The following is an 18,937-nucleotide window of genomic DNA, read 5'->3' as shown; positions in this document are numbered from 1 at the left end:
CGTGCCCTCTGGGTAGGGACTGTCCTGGCGGAGAACGATGGGACCCCGGAAGCTCCGTGAACCCTTGAGCTGCAGACCCCCATAGGCCCTGCGCCCTTCCTCCCAGACTGCCCCCGGGGCCTCCAGAGCAGTGGGGGCCCAGACACTGGTCTGTGGCAGACATTTATCTCTGCCTCCTCAGAGGACACCGTCAGCAGCCAAGGGGCCCCATCTAGCCTCACTCTCTTCCTCCCCCTCCCAGGGCTGAGAGGGGCTGAGCACCCCCAGGAGCATCTGGGGCCCTGTGGGGAAGCAGAAATGGGGCCAAGGATAAAAGGTTCTACTGACCCCCACCCCTTGCACACACTCACTGGGACCAGGTGGGCATGTTTTGAGCCCACCCCGCCGGTATGGAGGCCACGCAGAGTGGTAATGGGGAAACTGAGGCGCTGGGAGGTTTGGGGGCTTGCCCGAGAGCCTATTGGTGGAAAGGCTGGGGCCCAGAGTGGGGTGAGGCCAGCCAGCCGTGGGAGAAGGCTCAGGGCCCCTAGTCAGCCTGCCCCACCCTCCTCTTCCTGCTGACCTCTCCGCAAGCTGCCATCCCTTACAACGTTGCTCTAGGGGGAGAAAGGGGGAGAACCATGGACGAGAAACACATCCATTTTTAATAAATAGTTTATTTATCCAATAGTTTCAACCCTGATATTGAAGCCTGTTGTGGGGTTACTTTTTCTTCTGGCTGGAGCCTGATTACGACCGTTTCTTTGCCACGGGGCTGGCACTCAGATTCCAGCCCCGCTGATCATCCAGACATCAGAGGAAATCAGAGAGTATTGCTCAAATGAGGGAGACTGGAGCTTTATTAGAGAAACAAAAAATACCAGAAAGACCGAAAGGGGGTGGTTGATGCCTTCTGGAGGCAGCTGTTTCCGCCCGCTTGCCCCTCACCCGCCTGCTGCGGGTGAGAACATATGGGAACGCGGCTCTGCCGGAGAGGCTCCCCGCACTTAACTAATAAGGCCCCCCGCCAGGGCGGTTCTGGAGCCGGGCTCCCGCACCGCGGGCTGGCGGGCTGTGGTGGAGGTCCCGTGATGAAGGTCTGCAGCGGCGCACGCACGCTCCCCGGCGGCCAGCAGGGGGCAGCCGTGCGGCCGCTGCGCGCTGCGCCCCGCGCCCGCGGGGTGGGTGCCGCCAAGTTCTGGCTCCACTGCCTCCCCGTGGGGTGGCTGTGGTCGCCCTAAGACTAGGTGACCGTCGCACACCGGAGGCGCGGCACTCCCAAAGTCCCAGAATGCGCATCGTGGCCCCACACAGTGCCGTGGCTGCGGGGCTGGTCTAGAACCAACGCTCCGTGAGAAACACCGCTCAAGAGTCCCGGAGGCCCGGGCCTGGGAGGCTGCCTCCGGCGGCCAGCGGCCAGAGATGGTGGCAGCCCTTCCCTCCTGTCTGCTCTCAGGCCCCTGTGCCTGCTCCAGGTCCTCTCAGGAGGCCACCCTGGCAGCTCACTCCTCCTGACCTGAGGGTTCCGTGTGCCAGGACCTGGCATTTCTAGAGAGTTCTTCTACAGTACGTGTTCTACTTTCTAGCACCTTACCCTTTCGGGATAAAACAGGCCCCACCCAGCTAGAGGACAGGCTTTCTCCCCTCACCCTTGAGCTCCCAGGTAACACCCTCTGAAGGCACATGGACCCAACTGCTCCCCAACCCCTGCCGCCCCAGCCTGCCGTCCCGACCCGCCTCCCACAGGCACCATGCCCACCCTGCTGAGTGCTCGCCAGCGGTGGGAAAGCTGTAGCCCACCTAACTGCACACTTGCTCTGCAGGGTCTCACGGCTGCTCTTTCATCTTTTCCCTGCATCAAAAACAAACCCTTCTCCCTTTTTCTGCCAGCAATCAGGGCAGAGAGGATCGGACCAACACAGAGGACAAGCTAGGCACTTGGCCTCTGGCTCTTCCCCACCGCTGCCCTTCAAGGAAGCCCATGCTTTCCTCCAAGCTGATCTCTGAAGAGTCTTAGAGACAGACCTTTGGAACCGGAGTCGGGAGGAGGGTGAAAGTCAAGGCAAGTGTGAATTCAGCACTGGCAGGTCTGGTGACCTTCTCGCGCCCCGGGAGGGGACTGGCCTGGGACAGGCCAACTGGGAACAGGCCCCCCTCCCCGCCCGGGATTTATCGCTCGGAGTCGGAGAAGGAAGAGGGCTTAGTCCATCTCCACACCAGCATATCTTCTCCAGCCACTCGGTGGGACTCTGTCTGGATCCGGGATTCGTTGGACGCCAGGAACTCCACAGCCCGGTCCCAGACCCGCTTCATGCGCCTCCTGCAACGAGAGGAGCCAGGCTCAGCAGGCCAGCAGCGCCCCGGGAGCTCCGTCTGGCACTGATCAGAGAAGCGAGTGGGCCTATGTAAACCCTTTGTACAAACCGGGGCCAAAAATCCAGGAGCCCGGGTGGAATTTATCTGTGGGAGGAAAAGGCGTCAGGTACTAACAGAACTCCTGCAGAGGAGAGAAATTTCTTGAGCCACAGAGAAATGATTCCTCAACCTTCTTTGCTCTAAAAGCATTCAATTAAAGGGAGCTGAAGGGAGCCAGAGGTGGCCAGAGTACCCCCAGGTGTCCGAGTGGGAAGGGGCTGTGCTGGCCTTGGCCAGCTCTTGCTGGGGCCTGTTCCTGCAGCAGCCCCGGCCAGGCGGCCCCCCACCAGTGCTGGCTGCATTTTAATGCCCCATGTGGGCCAATTAAAGAGTGGCCACTGGGCTGCTGAGCCCAAACTCCACAGTACTTTGGAGCATGGGAATGAGCTCAGCATCTAACTGGGGAGGCCAGGAAGCTGGAGCTACTCCTGGAACCAGAGCTACCAGGCAGGGCCCCTTCTCTGTTGGCTCCCCAGGGCCTTGCAATCCCTTGGACAGCCCCCTATAATCTCTTTCCCTTCCAGGCTAGACAGGAAGTTTCCAAGGTGGTCAGGGAAGGTTGCTTTGACATCTTCTCTTTGAGGAGTCCCTGTGTTTTGTCAGCTCTGCACACTACCTCCCCATGCCCCCTCGCGTGGAGAGGGGCTGGGGGTACGTCTGTGTGGGAGAAGGAGAGGTTCAGCCTGGGGGCAGACAAAGGAGCCCGAGGCAGTCTGTGGGTCGGGAGTTAGAGTGAGGGTGCCAGCGCTTTCTATCTTGGGGGTCAGTCCTGCCACCAACGACCCCTCAGACGGTTCAGCAGTCCCCACTTGGCTGGTCTCACACCAGCCCTCCCTCCCAGGCTGCCCACGAACAGGTACTGATCAACAACCTGCTAGCCAGCTGCTCTCAGCTCCCCCGCCTTCCTTGCCAGCCAGGCTCCCCAGCCCTCCTTCGGCCCCACAGGCAGGCGCTCCTCTGCAGGGCAGACCAGCACAGGGCCGAGGGCAGCGGAGGGCTTGGCTGTGATGGCAGTGAGGGCTTGGCTATGCAAATCGGGGACTCTGCGAGATAAATCGAGGGGCTGAGAGCCAACAGGGGGTGAGTCTCCTGGGGTTCACTGCCAGGGCTCAGTCCCCATGGACCACTATTGCACCTGTGGTCCCTGCATGGAGGTTGGGCAGCTCAGGCCCAAGACGAGCAGCAGTGGTGCTCTTGCTCTGACTTCTGTTGGGGTGCAGGCCCCACGGAACAGAAGGAAGCCCGAGAGCGTCAGGGCTGCCCTCGGAGGAGCACTCTTGCTAGGCGCTGACTTAATGAGCTGTGAGGCCCTCTCCCGACACCCCCACTCCCCACTTCGCGAGGACCCGTCGCTACCCCACAGCAGTTTCCTTATTCCCTCCTGGGAAGCAAAGCCAGGGACTTGGGCTTCTTTCTCTTCCCACCGCCTCCCCGTGACCCAGGGGTGTGTGACCCACAGCAGGAACTCAGTAAACATTTGTTGAGTAAATAAGGGGCTTCCATGTAGCCCTTTGCAAGGCAGTGTTGTTATGTCCGTTTCGGACGAGGAAACAGGCTCGGAGGGGCCATTACCCATGGCCACATGATGACTCTGGGCAAGCCAGAAATTTGGTGGCAGCATGAAGGCACCAAGTGACATCGCCCCAGAGGGCCATGTGGCTGCCTTGTGCTCGCACCAACAGCAAGCACTGGCCACTGCCAGGATCCAGCTGCCCCCGCTCAGCTCCTGCCTGCACCTTCCCGAGGGCGGGGGGGGGGGGGGCTGAAAGTTCTTAAGCATTTTCACCTTTAAAAGGAGTCTTCAATGTTTTACTCTACCAATTCCTCTTGGGTTGCACAGAAACACCACCAGCAGTGGACCCTGAGCAAGTTCTTAGCCTCCGGGTGCCTCAGTTCCCTCCTCTGTAAGATGGGACACTCACTGCTGTCACCTCCCATGGCTGCAGCGAGGACTGAGTGAGCAGGGCGGGGTCTCTGGAGGGCCCAGGGCAGTGCCGCCTCCCAGTGAGCGCTCAGCCAGTGAGGGCTTGGCACCCCCTGAAGGGATGGCGTCCGGTCCGAGACCACAGCAAGCTCTGAGGAGGGCCCACAGTCTGGGCTAATGTTGTGGCAGGCACTGGGACCCCATCCTCGAAAGCTACCCCCGCTGTGTTTTGTCAGGCTCCATCTAGCATCTGCGGCCCAGGCGTGACCGTGGCCTGCTCCCCTTTCCCGTGCAGCTGTGCACCCTGGAAACTATGCACTGCGGAACCCTGCTCTCCGCTACAGGCATGCACATGTACGTGTGCACGTGTCTGTGGGAAGCGCTCCACAATATTTTAGGTAACGGGTCATGGTTCAAAATGTTTGCAAAACAATCTCCTCCTGGCTAGTGACTGATTCAAGAATATACAAGTAACTGGTTCCGGCCAGCAGGGCCTCAAGGAGCGTGTCACTGGCAGCTTCTGGGAATGTCTTCTGCCCTTGAGAGTGACCCGTCTCTCCCCTGCTGCCATGACAAGGGAGATGCTGCTCCCCACTGCAGCAGGCTACCATCTTGTGACCAGGGGGAACGCTACACCAGCTCACAGCGTCTGTGGAGGCGGGGACCATAAGCATCGCAGAGAAATGGAACCAGAGACCCGACTCTTCTGTGCCCAGTGTCCACAGGACTCTGGACCTCTGCTTGCAGAAACCTAGCCTGAGCCACCATGGAGAGGAGGGTGCCAGCCACCCAGAGTCAGCCACCCAGAGTCAGTACAGACGCTCACAGGGGCTTGTTTCTTCCAGAAGCTTCTTTCAGAGCTGCGCTTGAGCAGTGGCCAGAGGCGGGCGCAGCCCCCTCCTCGGTTCCCCTCAGGGCTGCACTGCCTGCCCCCAATAATTGACGCTCTGGGCCTCCTCCCGTGGCACTCACCGGCTCTGTGGAGGGATGAGGGTGTCGCGCACATGCAGGATGCCCACGTACGGGTAGCGCTCCATGTCCTGCTCCCAGTCCACATAATGGTCCTGGACCACGTCTGCAGGGCAGGACAGAGGGCAGGACTGAGGGCAAGGACCTTCTGGCAGGTGCCAGGAGTCCTCCCCCTGGGGGTCACGCACCTATAATCTTCTTCACCATCTCATACATGGCTTGTTCCTCTTCTTCCAGCTTCCGCCACCGGTATTTCAGGAGGATCAGGAGCCCCCATAGGAAGGCCAAACCTATGAGGGAACACGGGCCCCATGACTCCGTCACATCCCTCTGGGCCACTGGCTGGGTCTCAGGGTGGGCCGGCCGCCGTGCCGGTGGCGGTGGGGGAGCAGCACCAGGGTTCTGCCTGCCTGCCGCGTGTCAGGCCCAGGCCAGCCCGCAGCAGACGCAGGCCGTGGAGGTGCAGGGGGTAGGCAGGCTATGAAGTGATCATGCTCCTCCCTCCGGCTGTCACCACAGAGGCCTCCCCAGCTGCCCAGATTGCGGCTCCTCCCAACCTCATTCCGGGCCTTTCATCTCCTCCCTTGTGAACCGGAACATGGCGTTTCATACATATATACATGCGGGGCCCTTTGTATTCGGAGACACTGCTGCGGATAATGATGTCTGCACCCGGCGGCCTGGGGGAGGGAGCCGTGTGCACGCCCAGATGGCCTGTGACTTGTAACTCTGCCAGCTCTGCAGAGCGGCAGGTCCTGTGACTCGGCCTTTGGCCTTCAGAGACGCCCTGAGGTCTCTGCTCAAAGGCAGCCCCTGATGTCAGGCGACAGGACCTGCGCTCGGCTTTGTAGCTCAGCCCCCTGGGCCCTTCCCGCTTTCATTGGGTACCTAGAGCTCCCAAGGAGATGTTTACATTGTTCAGGGAATAAAATTAGGCCAAGGTCCTGCTGTGCCTTCTCCTCCTTTGAGAGGCTTGCCCTCTGGGGCCCCAGGGGGTTGGGGGGAGATGATGCTGGGCTCCCGCCCGGGGCCAAGCTTCCCCCCGCCACCCTGACCCCGGGGACACTGATCGTCCTGACCCTGATCAAGGATATTTTCCAGTTACCCTCATGCTCCTGCTACCAATCTCTAAAGATGACCTAGGGCAGAGGCTGACTTGTTCATCTCCTCTGTTTTATTACACAGACCTCAGGTTCACTAGATAGAAATGAACTCTCAGGGCCCGGGTTTCTAGAACTCATCACTCATGCCTGGGAGCATCCCTGAGCTGGGCTCCAGGGAGGTGCTGTGTGAGCAGTTCCCACAGCAAGGATGGGCTGGGGTGGGGGAAGAAGGGCAGCGGAGGACTTACACCAGAAGAAGATGAGCACGTTGGTGACTGCAGTGAACAGGGCGCGGCTCAGGCGGCAGCCCACACCCATGCGGGGGCGGGCAGACTCCAGGCAGACCACTTTGTCCACAGTCGTCACCAACTCTGATGGGTCTTCCCCCTTCAACCTGAAACAGGACACGGGGCTGCAAAGCCGTTCCCAAGCTCCCAAGAGCCGTGGGATCAGCCCCACTTTAGAGCAGAAAGAGAAGAAAGGAGGAGCTTCGAGGCCTCTACTTGCTTATAAAATGGACTTGGTATCCTGGTTGCATGCTTTCCAGAAATTTCCCACGTTGGCTACTTAGAAAGAATAAAGCTTTAAAGACGGCAGCAGGCTTGAACCCCTACCGCTAAAGTGAAGTCCCCCTCTGTCGGATCTTTTGACAGCCCCTCTCAGCATGTGGAAGATTAAACTGTAAATTGGATTCCCACCTCCCAGCACAGAGAAATGGAAATGTTTACTGAATCGCTGGCTTTGCACTGCATGGCAGGAACTGAGAGTCTGGGAGGGTGTGCTTTTCCTCAGTGATGGGGACAAGGAGGCACATAGGCTGTTTAAGAGTAAAGACTGGGGTGCTGTGAGGCTCAGGGAAGGACAAGCAATGGGCTCTCTGAGGCCAGGCCCTGGCCCCAGCACCTCTAGCCTGGCCCCTGAGAGGCGGTGTCGGGACGCGTGGGGATGCCCACACCTGCACCTTCTCCCGGCTAGGTGATCATCCCGTGCTCTGGACCGCACAAGGGAATGCCCAGTCTCTGAAGTGGCCCAGTATTTCACGACCCACTCTGAGCACCGGTCATCTGAGCTGGGCTCAGCCACCCTCCCGACGGCCTTCCTCCAATGTGAAAGGGCGAGTGCCATCATTCTTCTGTGCTGGCAGCTTTGGTGAGTGCTGCGGAGGATAAAATCCATATTCTTTCCTCCGCTGTTCCTAACACACAGGAAAATCGCTCAACCACTCAGGGAAGCTTTATTTTTTTTTTTAAGCCAACGAATTTTAATCGTGCCCTGCATCCAGTGAGCAAGCTTTAGGTTGAGCTGCCCAAGGGGCTTCTGGTGGAGGCGAGGCCGATGGAATCAGTAGTCTGGGTGGGTTAGAGCAGAAGGGAACAAAACCCTAGAGTGTATTTGAATATCAGGAGCTGTGGCCTGAACAGAGACCCCCACAAACCCTGGGAAGGGAGAGGGAGCCGGATGGGGGTAGCGTGGCTGGTGCACCCCTCCCCCACAGGCTGAGCAGCCAGCTGGGGCTTCTCAGGAGGACCAGGGGGCTAGCCATCTCTGCTAACAGAGCTCCCCAGAGACAGAAATGAGGTCGAACTGCCCAGTCAGAATAAAATTCAGTATTTCCTTTTGTAATGTCCATGCTGAGTAAAAACCAACAGACAGAAATGTTTCATCTAGGAAGGAAAACTAGCAGCAGACAAAAGGAAGTGCAGAAAAATGCCTTCTCTAGCAACCCTGTGGGACCGGTAAATGCAAGGGGAACAGAGTGAGTTACTCTAAATGTGTAGCTAGAACACTTGGCTCATGTCCCAACACCTGGATTTTGTGTCTCATCTTGAAACGGCTCCTTATGCTGCCTGCCCCTGCCCGCCTCCACCCCCGCCCCCCCACCCCGGCCTTGAATGTTTCTTCTTTCCATTGCCTGGCTGCAGGCTTAGCCTACAAGAACTCAGCAGGGAGACCTGCCTCCAACTTCGGCCCTGAGACACACCTGTGAGCGCTCAGCAGCCGGCCGATGGGTAAGGACCACAGCAGCAGGCGCCTGTGGCAGTGTCACCACCCTGTGAGGCCCCACCCACACTCACCAGATGCCCACATCCTTGTTACTGCTCAGTATCCAGGTCAGTGCGGCTTCAAACTTGGCGGAGGAGTTGCCAGTCACATTCTGTGGGAGGGGGCAGGAGATTAGTGCTGCGTCTGGGCGGACCAGCTGGAACATTATTCTCCTGCTGGATTAAGGAGGCCTTCTCCCGTGTCCTCCGCAGGCCCCAAAGCCCCGTTCTGCTAAATGCACAATAAAGTGGCAGGTGGAAATCTGGGCCGATGAGAGCCAAGAAAGAGCTCTACTGGGACGAGTTGATGCAGAAGCACACAAGAAAGCAATGCAGGCCTGAGGTAGCCAAGACCACAGAATCTTCTCAAGGACCAAAGCGTGAAGCCAGAGAACTGGCAGCTCATCTTGGGGAAAATGAAAAAAAGGGGAAGGGGGGTGGGGGCAGGGGAGGGTGGGAGATTGGTGGCCAGTCCCTGCCCCTCTCTGGGCCTCAGTTTCCTCATCTGGGAAATGACAAGGAGCTAGGTAACCCCTAAGGTTTCTGCTGGCTCCCAAGTTCCAGAATTCTATCAAACTGGGGCCAGGCCAACAGTCCAACAGACCCTGAGCAAACTACACAGCGAACATAAAGGAGAGAGTGGACAGGCAGAGTGCAGCTCCATAAAGCTGCTGGGAAGGAGAGAGAAGTGGGGAGCAAGTAACAGGGTCCCTGGAAAAAGAGGCAGCGGGCCGGGCTCCGGCTCACAGCCCACCTTGGACCAGTCACCCCTGCTGCTGCCTAAACTGAAAGTAGCCTAACACTCAGAACTAACTTTTAAGAAAGAAAAAAAAAAAGGGAAAACAAAAAAGCCAAAAAGCAAACACAAAACGAAAAGGGAAAAAAAAAAAAAAGCAGGGCTTGCAAGATCAGTACAAAAGCACCAGGACCTCTCGGGAATGGGTAAGCACCGCAGCCTACTTACTGCTAGGTACTCCTGGGCTTCCATTACAGGAATGCATTTGCTTTTTAGCTTCTCTGGATTTCCACATTCAAAATTACCTAGGAGGAAAAAACACACATTCAAACACAAAGAAGAGGTGGAAAAAAAATTACTCGGAAACGGCCTAAAAAACTGCAGCAAGAATCAAGCCATCAGCTCTGATGGGGAGCACGTGGCCCCACGACTCCAGCTTCCGTGGGGCATCTTCACTCCGCAGCAAGATCAAAAGCCACTTAGCTTGGATCGATTCCAGATCATTAAAACCTGACCTGCAAAGCAGTGTGGTGATTTGCATTAAATGACTAAAAAGCTGCCCAATCCTAAGGTCTGTTTGCAATTGATCCCTAAAAGGATCAGACAGATAGCTTTGGAAGGTACCAGAATGGCACTATAAATAAACACAACCTGGGAGAAAAGAAAGGCAGGGAAGCCGTAGGCACTGCAGGGATTCTGACCGCGACACAGGCAGGTGACCTGGTTGAGGGGTTCTGGGGACGTATGTCCAAATGCCCCACAGAGAAAAAGGGCGTCTCTGTGCTGGGCAGCGGGGCCTCAGTGTGGAGCCCCAAAGTGCTGTTCCCATCGGAGCACCCTGGGTGACCAGCTCCCACCTAGGAGGAAGCCCACCCAGGGACATCTCCTTGGAAAAATCTCTGGCCTGTAGGGGAAGCCTGTTGAACCAAATTACTCTGGACTTGGGGGCCTGCAACAGCCCACTATGGCCCACCCACCACGTGCTGCTTCCCACGGGTCACCAGGGTCCTTGAGAGCAGGGACAGCACAGGGTGCACCTGCACAAGACCCTGAAGCCACAAACTCTTAACCTGGTACCGCCTAGAGGCCATGGAGGGCCAGTCTGTATGCTGGGGGAGGGAGTGGCTGAGGATTCTCAAAAATCTTGAGAATGAACTACAGCTTATCCCTCTAATGCCGAAGTTGATCTTGACTTAGGGGACCCCTGAGATCAAGTTGGCTTCTCCTACCCTGCCCTGATCGCCCTGCCCTGCTTAAGCCTGCCTGGATCATGGCCATGGTCTCCTGATTGGTTTCCTCCTCTCCCCTTTCCCATCCACGTCTTATCAATAGAAGTTTAAAATGATTCGCTTAAATGGCACTACTACACCTGAACTGCTATCGCCTTGACATTCCTGGCTCCTGGATCCCAGCACCTCACTCCCCTGCTTGAAGGCCTCCCTGGTGTTCGCTGCTTACAGGGATCAAGAACCCGTGGCCTGCCATCCACGACTGGGCCCAGCTGACCTTTCCAAACTCCATCCCTTCTGTTTCTCCTTCCCCTGTGAAGCCAGCTGCTTCCATCCCTGCCCCTGTCATTTCCTGCCTCTTTGGCTCTGCCTTGCCCCCGACATACACAGAATCAACCTTCCTTGGGCTTCAGGGCCTGGTACAGACACCACCTCCCCCGTGCCGCTTTCCTGACTGCTCTGGCTAAAAGGCAACATGCCTCCTGGAACTTCTGGCCTCTCAGTTCTCATCCAATCATGCCTCATAACAGCCAGTGGTCAGGGAGGTAGGTGGTGTGTCTCTTCTACTAGACCAGAAGCAGCCTGTTAGCTGCAAAGGCCAGCACAAGGCTCTGCCTACAGGTGATCTGCGGGGGTGGTGGGGTGGGTATAGCCTGGTAGAACCCTCATTCCCCCGCAATGAGATCCTAGAGTTGCCCCTGATTTGTCAGAGGACAGAGGGCTTGTCAGAGGACAGGAGGCACTAGGCCCCCTGATGGCATAAGCCAGGACCACATATGGAGGGCAGGAAGGAGAAATGTCTACCCGCATCCATGGCTTAAGACAGAGCTTCTCTACTTTATACCCTGGAGGTCTTTTGAAAATGCAGACTTTGATTCATAGGTTTGGGATGGGTCCTCGGAGTCTGCATTTCCATCCAGTAAGCTCCTGGGTGATTTGACTGGTCCCGGGACCACAACTGAGTCACGAAGGTCTACAACACCCTCTTGGGCCAGAATTTATATTCCAAGCACTTGGGCCGCAGAGAAAGGCCCCTGAGGCCCATGGTGCTGTAAGCTCCCACTCCTACCGCTCCTCCGAGAAGCTCCCAGATGCCTCTCTGCCCATCACCAGTCTCCTGCCGTTCAGGAGGGAGGTGGTGGCAGAGCTGGGGCCAATAAGACTGGCGCCAAGGGCTGAGGGCCCAGTACAGGCCCATCTAGCCTTGATTCCCTAGCAACAACTTTAGACAAGGCCCCACAGGTCAGAGGTGTCTCTGCAACATCTTATAAGAATAAGACTGAATAGCTCCACCTGGTTCTTGTGCCAAATATATTTCACTGGGGGCATAAAGCTTTGGTCATTACCTATGGTTTTAGCAAGTGATTCTGAGAGGTGTGGGGACGGGTTATCTCTGGCCTCAGAGAACAATTTTCTAAATAAAACAGTAGGGGAGCCTTCCAGATGGATGACTTTTTAGGGGGTATTCATGGGGGTGCTGAAAATGCCCTCCCCTAGAGTACAGGACTTCCTTTTCATTTTGTTAAAAAAAAAAAAAAAAAGACCCAAGACCACTTGGTGGGATAGGGAGATGGTTTCTGAGACGATAAGGGACTTATCCAAGGTCCTCCAGCCAGATGGGGTAAATGGGACCAGAGGTGACCCTGGGGCCCTGGCAAGCTGGATGGACCTGAGTTGGACTAGCCTACCGTGCTGACCCCTGGCCCCTGCACAGCCTCTCCTCCTGGCCTGGCCAGCCACCTGGTACAGGGAGGCCCTCCAAGTCAGAAGACCTGCACTGAGGAGACCTAGGGCCTGCCACACACCCCCCCCCAAAGGCAACATGAACGCCCCAGACTTCAGGTGGTGGGCATCCGGAGAAAGCAGAAAGGCTTGGGGCCAGGAGCCCTGGGACCCTTCCAGGGGATACGAGAACCAACTGTAGGCTGAAAGGAGATGTGACTGAGAGGAAAAGTGGGGAAGGCAAGGCGTGGTTTTGCAGGATGTCTTCCGGGAGACATCTGGCATCTCAGCCGCCTGCCAGCCAGCCCCCGCTCAACTGCTGAGGGTGAGAGCCCACCACCCTGGGGCCCCGAGAGAGGCACTCACCGGCTTGGATGGCCAGAAAATTGTACAGCTCATGCAGCAGCTCCAGCAAGGCCGCCTTCTGCTTGGCCTGACAGAACTGGGAGAGCACAGGACAAGCAGTCAGCAGAGGGGCAGTGGCCGGGGGCTCAGTCTATCTGGCTAGACCTACTCAGCTGCACGGCCAAGGGCTGAGCAGCCCAGAATCCCTCAAAATCCACACTCTCCAAAGGATGATTAAGCATCAGGTTAACCATCAAAGCTGAGGGAGAGCTAAAAGCAGCCCCGGTCACTGTCTAAAAGGCAACCCCCGGCCTCTGTCCCGTGATTCTCCTCAGAATGAAGGCCATGAGGCTGCGGGGAGATGTGGTCGGGCCTCTGCGGTGGGCCAGGCAAATGCCACACTACCACTGTCTTGTCCCTCCTTGGGCCATTCCTGTCTGTTTTTAGAGAGCCAGGTGTCTTCGTTCCGCCCATAAATCGTCTGCTGTGCGTATGAGCTGCAGCAAAGGCCTCATCCTAGACATCCAGATTCTAGATTGGAACCGCGAAATCTCTAGGCATCTTGAAACTATGGGGGACGAAAGTCACCCGTATGAGGACATGGGCACGGGAATACAGGCACACCTAGCTCTCCTGCACCCGCAGCAGAACTGAACCCACTTTGCTAGGCTGCTAGCTTGAGAATATTTAAATGGAAGGCTGCTGTCCTCGAGAGTGAATGACAGGCCACAGGCTGTCAAGAGTCCACACTGACTCCTCACCACAATCCTGACCGCACCCCAATTTGTCAGATGAAGAGCTCGAGATTTAGAGACCTGCTAGGACCCCAAGATCCCACAGCTAACAAGTGCTGTAGCCAGTCGCCTCTAAGCCTGCCGCCCCCTGCAGGCCTCCTCTGGGGTGTCACTGGGCAGGGCACCCGACCGACACCGAGGGCCAGGGCTTGGGGCCTGGCGTGACAACTGCCGGAGGAACCACAGTCCCCTTCCTTCTTGGGCTCACTTGCGGCCCTCATCTGCAATGTGCAGGACTTGGTTTCTCATAGTCTCAGAGGCCAAGATATGTACCCTCGTGTTGCCTAAAGACCCAAAAGCCTTTACAGGGTACAAAATGGCAATACCAAGATTTACATGTCTGACCATGAACATTCTGAGGCAACTCCCAAGTCTGTAAGTAGAATCAGGTACCCAGACTACCTTTTAAAGACGAATGAGATGGGAAATGATGATTGAAAATGTAACTGAATATACACGGAGATTCCAATTCTATAAACATACGTACACAGACAGGTGAGAGGGGGAAGGAAATGCCCCCAAATGTCAAAGGCGACTGATTATCTCTTGGTGACAGATTCATGGCTGATTTTGTCACATTTTTCAAATTTTCTACACTAAACATCTCTTACTGTCACAACCAGAAAGAAAAAAAAACCCACAAAAGGACAACAAAAGCGGTCACAATGAGCTCTGTTCCAAACTCACCGACATTTAGGCAAAGCAGGGCTCACACCACCTAAAGGGAACAGAAGGACAGAAGGCACCAGACCACGAGACGGCCTGCCTGAGACAGCACACCCACTCCCAGCCTGTCCACACGTTTTCAGCAGCACAAAGGCAGAAAGAAAAACGCTAAGTGTCATCGTTGGCTGAGAAGGGAAAGAACATGTATATCTATAACTCCAGTGCCCATCTGGGTTCTGGGGGAGCCTGAGAGTCGCACAAAGAATGAAACTTTCGGCAAGAGCCTCACCAAAGCCAAGAAGCGCCTCCCAGCCTGCCTGTTCCTGTGTCTGCCCTTCACGAAGACCAAGAGCATCCTGTGAAATCTCAGCTCAGTGGCGCCTGCCGACGATGCCAGACCCTGCCCTCCGACGCTCAGAGGTTGTAAGTCCCCAGTCTGCTCACTGGGCATGTTTTTAGCAAGGCCCCGGATTGTGCCTGTCAGGGCTCACTCAACTGGGGTGAAGAACCAAGAGATAGAAACCAGAGAAATCTTACAGACTTGTTCCCCATTTTTTGTTTTCGGGGTTCAGAATTCTAGTGTTCCCTCTGGCCACTACCTATTTTTCCGGGCCACTTCCTGTAATCGACAACTGTGGTTTGCACAACAGGAGGCAGCTGGAACTTAAGACGAATCTGTTTTCCCAAAACAACTGAGAGGCAAAGATACTTGGTGGATGAACCCAATAAATGAATGTAACAAAACAACCCTTAATACACAGCAGAAGCCAAAGAAGAGATGAAACGTATTATCTGCCCCAGGCCACCCCTTCGGTGACATGGGTAAGAGAGTGAACACGTGACCCTGTGTTGTTTCTTTCCCAGCCGCTGGGCTGCTAGACGTGGAGACTGAGGCCTCCAGAGAGGCCTGGCACTGCACACTTAATAATTAGACTACTAAGTCATGCCCTCTGGCAGCAAAAGGCTCCTCCTGGTAGGATTTATGACCTGAAAATTTACTGCCTCCTATCTTCCCTAGACTATCACCTGTGCCAGCATCCCAGCTCCCGGCTAATGCTATGGGCATGAGTCATAAATGGATGGGGCTGCTCGCCTTCCCCAAATATTATTTGTAGGGAACATTAAAGCTTCATAAAACAGATCTATAGAGTGGGAGGGCTCATTCTACTTCAGACATATTTAAAACAACCTCCCCCCATCCCATGATGTTTCAAATCCGAACGGCACCGGTCAGCCACAGACGCACTACCAGAGGGCACCTGGACTTGAGAAGCCAGCCTCCGGGTGCTTAAAACCGTCAGCCCCTCCTGGGGAAGCCAGGGAGCTTGAACGGTCCTGCGGCCCCCACCTTCTGCATCCCTCTAGATTGACTCAGGCAGAAGATCAAAGTCCCCAGCGCCGTGATTGACGGGAGAGCTTCCATAACAAGCCCAGGGTTGGATCCTGGGAGTTCAATTCTCTCTGTTTCAAGTACTCCTTTGCCTGCCACAATTGAGTCTGACACAAACACCACAGAACACGATGTGATTCTGGTACATTACAGGAAGCACTCCTGAAAATGAGCCTATTATGATCTTTTTCAGGGCCAGCTTACCTCCTGGCGGAGGCTAACATCCTTGGGAGGAATAACAAAAGCTTAGAGGAACGCAGACTCACCTTATCTGTTTTGCTCTCACAGTCCACTGGCAATAATTTCACTGAGACCAAGAAAAGAAACACAGAGGAAATTAAATGTGTCGGTGGAGGAAAAGATTGCAAAAAGAGACCAGTCTCAAAATTCAGGGGAAGTAAAACGTTACCAACATAAGGGTGGGGATCGGGAAGGTGTCATCTAAGTGGCGGCATTTTAAAAACACAGACAGTAACACATAAGAGTTTCCCAATCCTGGATTAGGAATGAGGATGAGGGCAGCTGGGTCCAAGTCCTAGCCGGAAATGATGAGCCATGGGCTCTTGGGTAACTCAACCACTCTGAACCTCCGTTTCATTTGTAAAACGGGATCGATAAAGCTTCCCCTGCTTAACTCAGGGAGTTAACCTCCAACAAGTCAATATACATGATGGTTTTGTAAATTGCCAACAGTGATATGTTGAACAGGGATTAGTACCATCACGGGAGGGGCACTCCAGGTAAATCCCAGTATATATCCAAGAGCTGTGGTCTTAAAGCCTCTCAGCAGTGAGTATGACAGTAGACTGACTGTTGTGGTACCTGTATAGTCCCGACAGTCCCGGGTCTGCTTAATTTCTTTAGCAGGTGGATAAACTGCTCTCAGAGCCAAGAAATTATTTGGGTGTGTGCACGAGTCTGGGATCCCCGTGCATCCACAGACTTGTTCGTATACCCAAACACCCATCTGCTGCAAGAGCTAAGACACAATTTAGCTTCTCGCTCCATCTTGGCTGTTCCTACTAGGTGTGGAGAGATGTGGCCTTGGCCTGAGGCTGGAAGCAGGATTAATTACGATGCTTTCCAAAGAATATAAAAAACTGGTGAACTCACAATGTCACTTTATACTTAGACTTTAAATATATACACTTTACCCTTTAAATTTATGAAGAAATGATTTCTATGTTGTTTTCTGTTAGACTAAAGCCCAACGTTACCCAAGAGGAAAATTTCCCTTTTAAGAAACATACCAATCCTCAACTACTCAGGAAGCATACTGTATCCTGCAGTGGGCATGTCTAGTCACTGAAGTGTGGACAGAAGCATGGCTGGGAATGTCCTTGACTCACAGAACCCTCTCTGCACACACTCCAGGAGGATAATGCAAGCAAGGATAAACGCCTCCATTTATATCGGTTTAAACTCTTCTGGTGCTGCAAAGCTGGGAACCCAACCAGATCTGATCTGTGGGCAGTGAAACCCGGGGTGCCTTCAAATGGGCACTAATGTGTGAATGAGCAAGAGATCCAAGTTAAGAAAGAACTAAAAACGAATGGGGGTGGACCTGTCTGTTGGATAGGGGTGTGGTTTTCTCTAGATGGGGGAAAAACCAGAGGTTGGGGTGGAAGTGACTAGGAATGAAGACTGCTTCCAGCACGTGGTTGAAAGGGAGGTTGGCAGGGAGGGTTAAGGCAGAAAATGCGAACAGCAGAGAGTGAAGACAGAAATTACTGCGGGAACTCCAGCCCTCTTCTCCCACAGCGGGAGGAAGGAGAGTCAGGGTCTGGAGGTAAGAAGACAGCCAGAGGCATCCGACAAGGCCCGGGAATGTGCAGCCTGGCGCTGGGAGGACCGGGTGGCCGTTCTGGTGGACACTCGCGCGCCCGGGGCCCTCCCCTGCGCCGGCCCGGGACGTACTGTTGTCCTCTGCCTCCTGCGGAGCCGAGGGCTTGCCCATCTTCACCCAGAGGATGCCCAGGAAGACGAGCAGCAGCCCCAGGCTGGCCCAGAACAGGAGCCGGGACAGGTAGCGCTCCAGCCGCCGCCCCGCTTCGGGCCGGGCCCGCGCCGCTCCGGCCGGGCCAGTTCGCGCCGCCCGCGGGCCCGGGCGCGGGTCCACGCCTAGGAGGGCTGAGGGCGGCCGAGCTGGGGTCGGGGTCGGGGTCGAGGCCCACCAGCGACGAACTCCGTGGCCCGGCGCGGCCCTGTCGAGCGGCCGGGCGTCCTCGTCCTCCTCGGAGCTGCCCCGGACCGAGGTGCGGCGCCTGAGCGGCGCAGGGCGGGCGGGGTAGGCGAGGCCGCGGCTCCCGGACCAGGGAGCCGCGGAGGCCCCAACATCGCCGTAGGCCCCGGAGGTCGCGTAGGCCGAGCCCGAGACCGACGGAGAGACCCAGGGCTCCGCTCGCAGGGAGGCCGCGGCGGGCCGTGCTCGTAGCGGCGCCTCCTCCCGCAGCCGGGCCTCCTCCCGCAGCCGCTCCTCGCCCCGCAGCCGGGCCTCCTCCCGCAGCCGCTCCTCGCCGCGCAGCCGGGCCTCGCCCCGCAGGCGGCGCAGCTTGTTGCGGTAGACGTCCCGGGTGGTGTCGGTGATGGGTCCTGGCTGGAAGCCCAGGGCCTGCAGCTCCCGCCGCAGCTCCAGGTCCGACAGGCCGGCCATGGCCAGGACGCCGCCCCCCACCCGCCCCCGGCGCGCACCGCACCCGGAACTGCTCCCGCCGCGGCCGCGGCGGAGCGGGCGGGGCCCCGCGCCATGATGGGAAGGTCTGTCTGGGCCGCCATGTTGAGAAGGTCCGCGTCTGCCTGATTGCCGGCCATGATGAGGGGGTCAGAGTCGGCCTTTTAGGCCGCCATGTTGGGGAGGTCTGAGGATTTTTTTCCCTCCTTCCTTTTTTCTTTCCCCTCCTTGCTCAAGTCCGTCTCCTCCGGAAGACCGATCGGGGTTTCTTTTCGAATATTCCGCCCCATGCGCGGTCCCTTGCCCTTGGTAGGCATTCAGTAAAGTGTTGATGAATTGCCTAATGCTGAAATAGTGGATGAATTGCTTAATGGTGATAAACAAGCGCCAGAGAAGAATGGCGAGATGGGATCCTTTGCCTCTATGCTTGGGGAAGGGCTTTGTTTGGCCGTGAGCTAGATGCCAGAAATGTTCTGAGACCCGGTCCGACTTCAGGTGGAGGGCGGTAGGCCTCCGTGGTATTTTCCTAGGAGTTCACTCTGGGGTGGAGCTCCGAGGGGATGTAGGCCCTGCCCCAGGTCCCCTGCCCCAGGTCCATGCCACGGGCCTCAAGGAGGCAGAAGATCCAAATGCCCTTGGGCTTGAGTGGGCAGTACAGGCTTCTGGGAGGAGCCCGTATGTGTGGGTAGTGGGACTTTTCACGAGAGATGGGTAGAGGAAGACCCCCGAGACACAGTCTTCTGTCACTTGCGAGTTTAGGTTGGGGACTCCCAAATCCCACCGGCGCCACTTTCAGATGTATGATCACATCCAATTAACATTTATAGCCCGCTGGCCAGTAAAGTTGGTAGGGCAGCTATGAGGATTAGAACAGGTAATTTGTATGAGGGGTTTAAAACAGTGCCTGATAGGCGCCCTAAGTGGTTATACTTAATCCCTCTCTCTGCAGGGG

General features: G+C 56.2%; 1 protein-coding gene across 1 annotated transcript; it reads right to left on the bottom strand.

Moving 5' to 3' along the window:
• Positions 1 to 821: 821 nt before the first annotated feature.
• Positions 822 to 17,984, bottom strand: LEMD2 (LEM domain nuclear envelope protein 2). Its single transcript, XM_080806816.1, has 9 exons — positions 17,232 to 17,984; positions 15,581 to 15,621; positions 12,486 to 12,561; positions 9,397 to 9,473; positions 8,466 to 8,545; positions 6,639 to 6,784; positions 5,476 to 5,577; positions 5,291 to 5,393; positions 822 to 2,299 (listed from the first exon to the last, which is right to left on the bottom strand). The coding sequence occupies exons 1-9, from the start codon at positions 17,965 to 17,967 to the stop codon at positions 2,149 to 2,151; spliced, it is 1,512 nt and encodes a 503-aa protein (XP_080662942.1). The 5' UTR covers positions 17,968 to 17,984; the 3' UTR covers positions 822 to 2,148.
• Positions 17,985 to 18,937: the final 953 nt, after the last annotated feature.

Source organism: Martes martes, assembly GCF_963455335.1.
Source record: "Martes martes genome assembly, chromosome: 6".
Classification (NCBI taxonomy): Eukaryota; Metazoa; Chordata; class Mammalia; order Carnivora; family Mustelidae; genus Martes; species Martes martes.
The sequence above is the reverse complement of the archived record's forward strand: the minus strand, read 5'-3'. Positions and strand labels throughout refer to the sequence as shown.